The sequence below is a fragment of the Macaca mulatta genome, chromosome 20 (assembly GCF_049350105.2).
Source record: "Macaca mulatta isolate MMU2019108-1 chromosome 20, T2T-MMU8v2.0, whole genome shotgun sequence".
Lineage (NCBI taxonomy): Eukaryota > Metazoa > Chordata > Mammalia > Primates > Cercopithecidae > Macaca > Macaca mulatta.
This window is the reverse complement of record NC_133425.1, coordinates 6118336-6131429: the sequence shown is the minus strand read 5'-3', so window position 1 is coordinate 6131429 and position 13094 is coordinate 6118336. Positions and strand designations below refer to the sequence as shown.

Sequence of the window (13094 nt, the reverse complement as noted above, 5' to 3'; positions counted from 1 at the left end):
CTCACTGTGTTACCCAGGCTGGTCTGGAACTCCTGGGCTCAGGTGATCCTCCCACCTTGGCCTCCCAAAGTACTGCGATTATAGGCATGAACCACCATGCCCGGCCAAATTTTCTGTTTAGATAGCCATTTGTGCAATATTTCAGAAGCTTTCTATGTAATCTTTATGCAATCTTTAAAAATATTTTAAATAATATTACATAATTTAAAAAATATTTTTCTGAAACCTTTTGAATTGCATAGACAGTATCTCTGAGGGTCTGGCTTTATACCGAAGAGAGTTGACTGCGGCATTTTAAAGTAAATCTAATTAAAAGAGCAACTGGATATATATGATAGTCTTCCAAAAATAAATGAGGTCCCTCACCCCTAAAAAGAGACACTCTTACCCCAGAAGTTAGGTAAATTAATCAATCCTAAGTTAACTAGGAAACGAAGTTAAACATCCCAATCATGCTGATTTATAAGAGTTCCAACAGCCTTTTAATGAGCTGTTTTATTTATTCTAAGAAAAGCCATTTGTAGCCTTTCAGCACCCAGCTCTAAATCTTATATACTGTTATCTGTTTTTGCTGAGCAGGAGAAAATCTGGCATGATTTTTTAAAAAAAGATCAAACAAGTTGTTTTGGTTTTCTTTTCCCCCCCTACCTTATTCTCTTTGGATCCATCTCTCCCTGGACTTCTTGTGATGAGGGGCTCTAATTCTACAGGAGGGCAGAGTAAAATGGGTGATATAGGGTCTCTTTCATTCCTGCTCTTAGTATTGTCTCTATGTTATGCTTGACTAAAGAGAATCAAAACAGATCTGGGTTATTTGTACAGCCTGAGGCTGAAGAGCTGTCAAACTACCTCAAGACAATAACCCAAAGGAACACCAAACCTGAGCTTTGTCAGCACCTATACTGGCCAACAACCAAGACAAAAGACACCATCAATGCATATTAAGAGAGGCAGGGTAAGGCCATCAAATCACTGGATTCCCTGGGGCCTATACAAATGTACAATACAAATCAGTAACAAAAAACGGGCTAATGAGAGAATGTAGTGAAGATGGCAGAGGCAGTACCAAGGTTCCTTCTCAGAGGGCCTCTTTAACATACACAAGTTTTCAAAGATATTTTTCAAAGTTTTAAGTACCATATCTACTTAAAAGATATATCTAATTTTCACTTCCCAGAAAGAGTTTCTTCCCCTAAGGGATCACTACACATGGATGAGAATCTGCTATGTATTGTGGCAGATACAAAACAGGAACACAGGCCAGGCGCGGTGGCTCACGCCTGTTATCCCAGCTACTCAGGAGGCTGAGGTACAACAAGCACTTCAACCCAGAAGGCAGAGGTGGAGGTTGCAGTGAGTCGAGATCACACCACTGCACTCCAGCCTGGGTGACGGAGTGAGACTCTGTCTCAAAAAAAACAAAATGGAACAACAGCAGCAACAAACCAGGATCAAAGAAATCCTCCTCCTTAAGAGGTGCACCCTAGCTCCCTAATCCTTGGATCTGGGCGGCTCTTGTGATTTCTTATGACCAAAAGTGTGGTGGAAGTCGTGTGATACACATAGCCTCTAAGGCTAGCTCTCAAGAGTCCTGCGGCTTCCACCTTTCCCCTCTTGAGATGTCGCCCTGAGACCACCATGCCCTGAAGAAGGCAGGATGAAAGGCCAGGAAAGAAAAGCCCTGCCAGCACCTGGCCAACCTGCCAGCTGAATGCAGCCATGAGCATGGGCCCAGACTCAGGAGAAACCAACTGCTACGATAAGGCCAATTTTGGGGGGGTGTTTTGTAGACAGTGATAGAAACTGATTTGTGTGCCATCTAGGGCCAAGACGTAAAGTCTAACCAATCTTACAATAAAGGGAAAAGGGGGGAAAAATTAGGGGTATGAAAAATAAAGTGAGAAACACGTAACACTGCTAATGTTCCAGTTACATACAGCAGGTTTACTTTAAATTTTAAAAATGTGATATCCATTTCAAGATCTAGGATAGACTCATTATTAAGGATCCAAATAATCACGTGTGGCTTTTGGAATCATAAGCAATTTGTGTATGTATACCAGTGCATTATTTCCCTGGGAAGACTATGTTTCCCAGCAGATTCTCAGCGGGATCAGGGGTCCAGAGCATTTGCACACACATGTGGGGCCTCCAAATGCCCCGAGAACAGGGCCCTGGTCAGAACAGCGCACCTGAGGACCCTTCGGAGTAGCATTCAGCAATTTTCTAAAATAAGCCACCTTTTTAATGCAACCATGAAAAGTGATGAGGGTTTTACAATATTATGTAAAAAGGCAGGAAACAGTTATTCACAACTATAATTACAGTTGCATAAAAACACATACACAGAGGCTAGAAAAGAATATCCAACTAGAAATTGTTTTTATATTGGCCGGATGGATCATTTCTACACACTTGCCACCCCATTTTCAAAGTTTCTTAAAGCTGTTACAGGAGAAGGGCAATGCGAAGACTCGAATATCAACTTCACATTTGAATATCATATTTTCAAACCAGAACATCAGCCTCTCCTGGTCACCAGCTCCCCACCGGGCCCCAGGCCCACCTTGACTATGGGATCCTGAACCATGTGTTTGTTATGCCCAAGAGCTAACCGACACTTGGCAATCACTGAGGCAGGGCAGGTTGCCTAACAAGGTGTTTACTCAGTTCCGCTTTCTTGCACCAGAGCCCCATGCTTTTTCCGGTTGTATCATTTTGTTGACACTAAATCTGTCCCTATCTTTCCCAAGAAAGTGAAACAGCAAGTCTTCACACTAGAACACAACCTATGGCATGAGTGGAGACACAGCCAAGAATTTGGTTTTGACTTTTCTCTAATGAGCAGCTATCATCACATAGACCTTAAATGATTTAACAAGACTTTCAGAGACTATGAAACAATTTGATTACAAACCAGAGGATTAAAAAGAGCAAGATATAATGTTTGTTTAACATGAATTCTGAAAGCAAATATAGGACAGTAGGCTCAAACACACCAAGTTCAGATTCAGCTACTTCCACCTCAAGGTCATACTTAAGGGATACTCCAAACCCCAACATGGCACAATTCATTTAAATCATTACATTCAAATACAATACTTGAATTTCCAATGCTGAACACAAGCTGACAAAGATGAGATAGAGATTGGAACAGATACTTTATTTGCTTTATATACGGCGTTCAAATAGTTTTTGGAAGTGAGAAAATCATTTTAGCAGTGGCTGACAATTTACCCTGCCCTAAAACACAAAGGATACTATACGTAACAATGCTTCTAAAATACTGTAAGAACTGCTGGTTTAAAACCTACAGCTGTAGATTATGAGTGCCACCAGAGCTGCATCACAAGTCCTGATGCTTAAGATAAAATGTTATTTTAACTTAAAGGTAAATGATATTACAACTAATGATCCATGCCAGGTTTACAGTTAAGAAATATGTTACTTGAACAGACAATTCTCAGAGCTTAGGGATCAATTCCCAGTCACTGGAGGAAAACAGCAAGAGCTGCTATATCCTAAAGGTGGTGATGGTGGTTGGTTTGTTTTTTAACAGAGTCTCGCTCTGTGGCCCAGGCTGGAGTGCACTGGCGCCATCTCCACTCACCACAACCTCCGCCTCCTGGATTCAAGTGATTCTCCTGCCTCAGCCTTTCAAGTAGCTAGGATTATGGTATGCACCACCCTGCCCAGCTAAATTTTTGTATTTTTAGTAGAAAGAGGGTTTCACCATGTTGGCCAGGCTGGTCTCGAACTCCTGACCTCAGGTGATCCACCTGCCTCGGCCTCCCAAAGTGCTGGGATTACAGGTGTGAGCCACCGTGCCCCGCCAATGGTGGGTTTTAACGGGGCATGGACGGCAATTAAAATTAAGTTACTTTTCATTCATCACATTGGAAGCATTCCCGTAATCACTACCTAACTCTAGATACACAATGCAAAGGAGCAACTGAAACCTAGTGGCAACGAAGCATATACTCTATGTGCAATTCATATGTTTGCAAACTTTTGTGAATTTGCAAAACCTTCGGAAGAATTCTAAGATGAATCTCTGCCTCAGCTGCCTGTTGCCAACATCATCCATCTATCACATGAAAGAAAAGATGCCGAGTGGAAAACTGACAGAAAACAGAATAATCTGACAGAAAACAGAAAGACAACCATCTCCCCAGAAGAAAGCAAACTTTCCAGAAATGAAGAAATGAAGAATGGCCTAAAATGATGCCTGACGGGCAAGGCTTGCACTGTTTTCTCCCTCAGAATGAGAAGAGAGTTTGGAAAAAGCTGACACCTTAACTGCCAACTCACTAAGGTTTCTCTGGGCGAGCTTCACGCAGTGCAGAACCAACGGCAATCTGCCCAAACTGCTTCCAGGAAAGCCCAGCCGCACTGTGTCACCATACCTGAGCCAGCTCCTTAACGCGCTTCTCCAGGGGTGCTGGCAGGCCTTCGGGGAGAGAAGAGGGCTGCCTGAATTCCTGGTCCAATCCCACCCCAAGGGAATCACTTCCATCATCCATATCACGGAAGGGGCTTCCTTCTGGAGACTCACTGAGCAGATGCTCCAAGTCCAAATCCGTCAGCGAGTCCATGGCAGTGGCCGCCTGGAGGAAGTCGTTGTCAGAAGTGGAGCCAAAGAGTGAGAGCAAGGGGTCAGAGGCACCCTCCAGTTCTCGCAGGCCCTGAGCTTCCGCTGATGGGACCGCAACAGGCTTATGCTCCTCCTCCCTTTTTTTCTGAGCCTCTTTCTCCTTCTGAAATTTCTTTAGCATCTCTTTAACGCTTAACGCCCCAGAATATTTCTTCTTCTTCTTCTCCTTACTGGCATTGAGGGCTGTGAAGCTGCAAGCAAGAGGGAAACTGGTCACTCAGACTACAGGACACTGCCAAAGGGAACTCCAGAGGCCTTCACCCCTGCTCCCAGGGCCATGGTCTCCAGGAGAACCTGTCACAGTCCACCCTGTCATTCCTCCTCCCTCCTCTTGGCATATGGAGCTCGTTCTTGCTGAGACCAAAGCTTGAGAGTTAATACAGGTTAGCAACACAGTGTCACATATGCTAAATTTCCGACGGGTTTTTAGAAACCACTGCCAGGCTGAAATAAAAGGTTGCAAAAAGGGGCAGGGAGAGCAAGAAAAGTATTTACAGGGAGAAAGCAGGAGCAGCAGAGAACAGCAGCAACTTGAAGAGCAGCTGGGGTGAGACCAAGTGAGGAGAAGGAAGCAGGACCACAGACGACAAGGGAAAACAGCAGAGACAGAAGGAGAACTGGGGCAGAGAGGAGCGTCCCGGAGAACGAGAAACATCAGCAGTCACACAGTGACAAGAATAGCTGCCAACACTGACAGTGGAACTATCTGACACACAGAGAGGTGAGCGTGTATGCCCAGAATGGCACCGCGGGAGGCGTGCAGGAGGACAGGAAGGCTAGGCCCTGCTGCCTCTTCCGAAGCTGTGGGGAGGAGGTGAGTCAGCTCCCAGTCGTCCTGCCCTAACAGTTCAGGCTTTATCCTAGCAAAGAAGCTGCTGCCTCTCACCCGGCTTTGGAAAACTTGGACTTTTTCGATTTCTTCTCCTTGTCATAAGTGTCATCTTTTTTCTTCTTCTTTATCTTCTCACCACCTTCCTTCAACTTCCGCTTCTGAGAATTAAAGACAAGGCACAGTTACACGGCTCCCTAACTCAGGGAGCAAGTGCACTACACGGCACTGGCCTTGCTCCGCCCAGGGCACATCCTGAGACCTGTCTCATTTCCTTCATGAACAAAAGCTCTCAGATTGGTCCCTGGACCACAAACCCACAGCATTCCCACCGACGGTGTCTCCTGGAAACACCCAGGGCTGAGACAAAAGTGACCATTCTGGAGCCTGAAACCTTTCTAGTTTGAAAGTTACAAGTGGGCCCTACCTCTTGTTTTAAACACATAGGCAGTGGTAGACAGGTTTTTAAACACACTGATCCTAAGGCTGACTGGTTTTCAGTGGGGTGGCAGCCCTGGGAACTGAAGTCCTCTACACGTCCACAGAAGAGGGTCAGCAAGAGTGGTACACATCCCTCACTCCACACCCTTCCCACCCTTAGGCCACCTCCAGAAACGATCCCTGCTGAGCCTGCTGGGATGTTATGTGAGGTGGACACGATGACCAAGTGCCGCACAGAGCCCCCACAGGCACGTGTCCTCATCAGGGCACATGTGTATGAGGTGAACCATCGACCTGGCACGGCTCTGCCTTTCCACCGTCCTCCTGAGCCGGCCAAGCACCACGTATTCTGACGAGTCACCTACTCATCTGATAGGGTCACATCAAAAAGCATTTCTAAAATCCAAAAGCAAGCACATTCTAACCTTTGGAGACTTTTTCTTCTTTTCTTTAATGAAGTCATCCTCAGACTCTGATGCTTGTCTAAACTGCAGGGTTCCCGAGTTAATGTAAAATCCTCCATACTTCGTAGTCAAAGAAGCAGGAACAAGCTCATCATACTGAAAGGGTGAAACAAACTGTCAGCTCCAAGTTCTGCTTCTGTAGTCCAAAGGTGCAAAGCAGGTCTAGAGAGAGATGTGAGTATGTTCCTCTGACACTTCCAAGAGCATGCTAAAACATCCTTCTGGTCAACATTTTCTGAAGAGGGAACTAAGGCCCGGATCAAGAATGTCACTTTGTCTCTCATCAGCGCTGCTACTGCCTCATGCTGGGAAGAGGGCATGGCCGCTGTGACCCCACCCCCAGCTTCCTGGCCAGTATGAGGAGGAGCTATGGCACAGTGGGTCTGACACGGCATTTTCAGTAACTACTTACCGCCTCAGAGTTATCGATGAAGGAATCGGATTCATCATAACCATACCCCATATCGATCAAGTCCTGTATTCGGTCTTTTCTACGTTTCTTTCCACCCTAAAATGTAAAAGCAACAGATTACATGCTTTTTGATAAATACACAGAATTAACTGTGGCCTTGAACTTCATCAGCTATGACTCAAAGAGGAAAAGCACTAACTAGAAAGGTCACTCTCTCACATACACAAACCCCAAAATCTCCTTTCCTGAAAACCTTTTAACACAGGGCAGATTTGTATCTGTATAAAATGTCCTAGGACAGAAAAATGAACTAAATGGTTTCTTATGCTTCGTACCAAAACATTTCTTCTAAGACGATCACAGGCCCTTCTCGGTTATTTGTCCAGTTAGCTCCTCACTCTAGCTCTGCCATGCCCGTTTTCTGTACCTTAATGCATTAGGTTTAATAACTGCTTCTGTTCTCTCCAAGCTTAATGCTTATGTCCACATCAGTGTTTATTACATGATAATCCACTAAAGGAATACAGAAATGTATGGAAACCTCTCCCACCCAATGAGGTTGTTTTGTTGCTCAAGAGAGAAATCTTACGTATTTTTCTTCAAATTTCCGGGCAAGGGCCTCCACTTTATGCCTTTCCTTTTCTTCGTCATTGAAAGGATCTGACAGATCTTTCTTCTGTAAAGAGATTGTTCCATAAAAAATAAGTCACAAAATAGTCCCATGTTCTTATTCGTAGAAACTCCACTGACTACTCAATACCTATATAAAAACAATGTTTTTCAGAAAAAGGCAAGGTATAAAACATGCTACTATCTCATCAATGTTTATCTTAATTAAGAAAGTAAAATTTCCATTCACGCAGGTTAATAAAACTTGACTGAATGCCTACAATTATCCACCACAGCAGGAGGGGCTACAGGGCTCAAAGACAGCAAAGGGCCTTTAGAAGGAGATGCTCAATCGCTACACAACCACGTTCAATACAGCGGACTTCCCTCGTAACTCTAAAATTTTCTTCATGCATTTAAAAACATTCTAAGAAAGAGTCCATTGACTTCCAAAAGAGTCAATGGCTCAAAAATGTGAAAATCCCACTGAACGTGGTACAAGTTCTTGAGAGCCGTTCTGCCACACTGTTTAGAAAGGTCTGAAATTGCACTTCTCTCGGTGCTACCAAAGTTAAACTCAGGCTTCCAAGGCTTATTTCCATTTTATAAGCTTATTCTTTTCTCATCAAGCAAATTTTCCAGAGATAAGCCTTAAGGTTCTTGAGCAAGGAATCTAAAAAAAATTTTTTTTTTTGTTTTGAGATATAGTCTCACTCTGTCACTCAAGCTGCAGTGCAGTGGCACAATCATGACTCACTGTAGCCTCAACCTCCCCAGGCTCGGGTAATCCTCCTGCCTCAGCCTCTTGCATAGCTGGGACCACAGGCATGCAACACTAGGCCTAGCTCATTTTTTCTTTAAGTCTTTTATAGAGAGAGGGTTTCATCATGTTGCCGAGGCTGGTCTCAAGCTCTTGGGCTCAAATGATCTGCCCATCTCAGCCTCTCAAAGTGCTGAGATTACAGGTGACAGCCACCACACCCAGCCAGAAGCCAGGAACCTTAACAAGACTCCTGTACCAAAAATGTTTAAGACTTCAAGGTAGGCCGGGCGCGGTGGCTCAAGCCTGTAATCCCAGCACTTTGGGAGGCCGAGATGCGCAGATCACGAGGTCAGGAGATCGAGACCATCCTGGCTAACACGGTGAAACCCCGTCGCTACTAAAAAATACAAAAAACTAGCCGAGTGAGTTGGCGGGCGCCTGTAGTCCCAGCTACTCGGGAGGCTGAGGCAGGAGAACGGCGTAAACCTGGGAGGCGGAGCTTGCAATGAGCTGAGATCCGGCCACTGCACTCCAGCCCGGGCGACACAGCGAGACTCCGTCTCAAAAAAAAAAAAAAGACTTCAAGGTAGACAGAAAACATTAAAGATTGTATGCCTGTTTCAAACAAACTTTCTTATCTCACCCTTCCATCTCTGCCTACTGAAATACTACCTGCAAAGGATCAGTTAAATGATTTGTGGTGTACACATACAATGGGATATTATAGAGCATACATCTAATGAACATACCACAAATGGGGAGTCTTTCAAACACACTTATCTGGATCTTCTAATTTTTCTAGGATGATCACATATAACTTGAGTGGTTATGTAACAGTAAGAAATCCCACCAACCTTGAGGAGCACTGGATTCCATGTATACTACTCAATGCCTTGCCAACAGCAGTCTTCCAATAACTACTATTTCCTGACTGTATGATGGAAGGTCCAGCTCTGTCCAAATACTAATCAGGATATAAGCTCTCTTCTTTCCAAGACCTCCAGGGCCTGTGTTGTACCAGACTTAAACAATGACCGTATTGTAATTTCTGTTACCTGTGGTGGTACCATTCTCCTAAACCATCTACACGTTTGTTTTGAGTGTGGTACAGTGTTTTCTCCACCTTTCTACAGTCCTCTGAATCTAGCACAGTGCCTTCATACTATTAAGAAATATACACTAAAAGAATGCTGCACGAATGTGTCCGATTTCATTGTACTTTTAACACTGCAGAGTAGACCCACGGCGACTTAGGAGTTCCCTGAACCCGAAGTCCAGGACTGAATCCTCTGAATTGGATCCAAAGTTCTCTGTGTATCCTCCATGCATTTGTCTGCAATGGAGAAGGGCATTTGGAGCCCCCAAAAACGTGCAATCAGAGCACTGGAGTTCTCATTTCAGTTGACCTACTGATTTGGTTTCAACCCACAAATAAACACATTAACCAACCCCTGCTACTGTCTCTTCCTCTAAACGAAAAAGATACCATTTTACTGAAACAGGAATTATAAAGGGATGTGAAATTACTTTTTCTCATCCTGCCCAGTGGCCCTCATCCAACAGGCTGACCCTTGGTACAGACTCATTGGCCCCGATTCTGGCAATCAGGCAATCAGACCTCAATCAAGGAAACATTTTTTTTTTGGTTTGGTTTTTTTTGGTGGGGGAAGATGGAGTCTCACCATCACCCAGGCTGGAGTACAGTGGCGCGATTTCAGCTCGTTGCAAAACCCGCCTCCTGGGTTCAAGTGATTCTCACGCCTCAGCCTCCCCAGAGCTGGGATTACAGGTGCGTCCCACCACTCCCGGCTTTTTTTTTTTTTTTTTTGGAGACAGAGTCTCGCTCTGTCACCCAGACTGGAGTGCAGTGGCATGATCTCGGCTCACTAAAACCTCCAGCCCCTGGGTTCAAACAATTCTCCTGCCTCAGCCTCCCAAGTAGCTGGCATTACATGCGTGCACTACCACATCCGGCTAATTTTTGTATTTTTAGTAGAGATGGGGCTTCACCATGTTGGCCAGGCTAGTCTCGAACTCCTGACCTCAAGTGATCAGACCGCCTTAGCCTCCCAAAGTGTTGGGATGCTGCGCCAGGCCTTCTAGCCATGTTTTTTTTTTTTTTTTTTTTTAAGACAGGGTCTTGCTTTCACCCAGTGCAGTAGTGTGATCACGGCTCACTGCAACCTTGACCTCTCAGGCTCAAGCAATCCTCCCACCTCAGCCACCTCAGCTTTCTGAGTAGCTGGAACTTCAGGCATGCGCCATCATGCCCAGCTAATTTCTACATTATTTTGCAGAGATGGAGTTTCACTGTGTTGCCCAGGCTAGTCTTGAACTCCTGTGGTCAAGTGATCCTCATGTCTCTGACTCCCAAAGTGCTGGGATTACAGGTGTGAGCCACTATGCCAGGCCAAGAAAATACATTTTTTAATCTCAGGAAAAAAAGGTTAATCCTTCTAACCAAAAATACCCTCCAAACAGCACACCTGTGAATAAGACCGACTGATCACTTGGCACTGAGGCATAATGCTAGAAACTTCACAACATAGGGCCGGGCGCAGTGGCTCAAGCCTGTAAACCCAGCACTTTGGGAGGCCAAGACGGGCGGATCACAAGGTCAGGAGATTGAGACCATCCTGGCTAACATGGTGAAACCCCGTCTCTACTAAAAAATACAAAAAACTAGCCGGGCAAGGTGGCGGGCGCCTGTAGTCCCAGCTACTCGGGAGGCTGAGGCAGGAGAATGGCGTAAACCCGGGAGGTGGAGCTTGTGGTGAGCTGAGATCTGGCCACTGCACTCCAGCCTGGGCGGCAGAGCGAGACTCCGTCTCAAAAAAAAAAAAAAAGACACTTCACAACACGATCTCATTCCACGCTCAGACAGCTGTGAGCCAATTATCAGCCTCATCCCCATTTCACCAAGAGCCACTCTAGAGACTAGAATGCTGCCAGTGTGGGGCCTACTTACCTTTTCCTCAGAGCCTAGCATAGTGCAAAGGTAGACACAGGTGCTTAAAAATGCTTTTCACCTAGGCAGTACTCAAATAGCATATGATTCTATCTACATACAATACAAAAACACAGCCGGGTGCCGTGGCTCACGCCTGTAATCCCAACACTTTGAGAGGCAAAGGTGGGTAGATCACTTGAGGTCAGGAGTTCTCAAGACCAGCCTGGCCACCAACATGGTGAAACCCCGTCTCTGCTAAAAATACAAAAAAAAAAAAAAATTAGCCAGATGTGATGGCTGGCACCTGTAATCCCAGCTACTTGGGAGGCTAAGACAGGAGAACCACTTGAACTTGGGAGGCAAAAGTTGCAGTGAGCCAAGATTGCACCACCGCACTGCAGCCTGGGTGACAGGGTAAGACTTGGTCTCAAAAAAGAGAAAAAAAAAAAAAAAAGAGAGAGGCCAGACCCTTGGCTCATGCCTGTAATCCCGGCACTTTGGGAGGCCAAGGTGGGTGGATTTTCACAAGGTCAGGAGATCGAGACCATCCTGGCTAACACGTTGAAACGCCGTCTCTACTAAACACACAAAAAAATTAGCCGGGCATGGTGGTGGATGCCTGCTGTCCCAGCTACTCGGGAGGCTGAGGCAGGAGAATGGTGTGAACACAGGCGGCAGAGGTTGCAGTGAGCCAAGATCACGCCACTGCACTCCAGCCTGGGCGACAGAGCGAGACTCCGCCTCAAAAAACAAACAAACAAACAAAAAAACCTCCACAAATCTAAGCTGATCTAAGCTGTTAGAAATCAGGGCAGTGGTTGCCCATTAGTATTGGGATAGTCTTCTGGCAGGGCAGAAGGAGGGTTTCTGGGGTCATGATAAATATATGTTGTGACCTACATGCAGATTACATGGGTGCAGTGAGTTCATGAAAATCCATCAAGTTGTGGCTAGGTGCAGTGGCTCATGTTCGTAATCTCAGCACTTTGGGAGGCCAAGGCAGGCAGATCACTTCAGAACAGCAGTTTGAGACCAGCCTGGCCAACACAGTGAAATGCCATCTCCACCAAAAATACAGAAATTAGCTGGGTATGGTGGCGTGCACCTGTAATCCCAGCTACTCAGGAGGTTGAGGCAGAAGAATCACTTGAACCCAGGAGGTGGAGGTTACAGTGAGCCGAGATCGCGCCACTGCACTCCAGCCTGGGCGACAGGGCAAGACTCAGTCAAAAAAACAAGAAAAAAACAACAAAAAAAAGCAGTCTACGTGTTTTCTTGTCTGCCCCTATACTAGGTAGACAGCAAGACTCTCTTGGAAGAGAAAAATGTCCAGCATGAAATTCTAACACTGGAACTGTCAGGGACTGGTTTCATTTACACATAACGTTTACAACCTTGACAGAGAAAAATGCACTGTTTTTAAAACTTATGTTAATTAGTTATAATTCAAATTGGCCTCTCCCTTTGCGCACAGAGGTAAGAGAAGCAAACCTTGTGCTTGCCTTGAGTAAGTGACAGGATCTTTGAGCAGCCAAAACCTCAGTAAATCTTGCTTCCCCACTATGGACGCCCCACATGCACGCACTGACCCCTGTGCATTAAACCTGCAGCGCCTCTGGGAACAAAGGGGTGTACCTTGTCTCCAGGCTGAAGGCCTTTTACCTTCCCTCGGATATTCTTCACCAGCTCTGGGTAGAAGAACTCTGGGCAGCGTTTGTGATCTGGTTCAAAGAGGGTGAGTGTAATCCGAACAGCTGCTGCGGCCGGCTCACAGTCCTGATGCTGTTCTGCTCCCCCAGCCTCCTCCTTCCGGGACTTCTTCAAAAATGCAGGATTCAGGGAACCTGGGAGAGAGGTGAACTGGACCCTGTGGGGCTCCGACATGGCTACCAACAAGTCTTAGCGGGTGTCACTGCATGGCTTCTGTTAACATTGAAAAGAAGGGCCAGGTCAAACGAAGATGATAAAATAG

At 45.7% G+C, this 13094-nt stretch overlaps 1 protein-coding gene across 7 annotated transcripts in view; it reads right to left on the bottom strand.

Annotated features, from left to right (window-relative positions):
- UBN1 (ubinuclein 1) overlaps nt 1-13094 on the bottom strand; it is a 36756-nt gene that overhangs the window by 17198 nt on the left and 6464 nt on the right. For 5 of the 7 annotated variants that reach the window (XM_015125488.3, XM_015125489.3, XM_015125491.3 and 2 more), the window contains 6 exon segments: nt 12758-13045; nt 7390-7476; nt 6801-6896; nt 6350-6484; nt 5541-5644; nt 4407-4845 (listed from right to left, as the gene is read on the bottom strand). In XM_015125488.3, coding sequence (XP_014980974.1) covers nt 4407-4845; nt 5541-5644; nt 6350-6484; nt 6801-6896; nt 7390-7476; nt 12758-13006 — 1110 coding nt within the window. In that variant the 5' untranslated portion in view covers nt 13007-13045. 7 annotated transcript variants of the gene reach the window in all.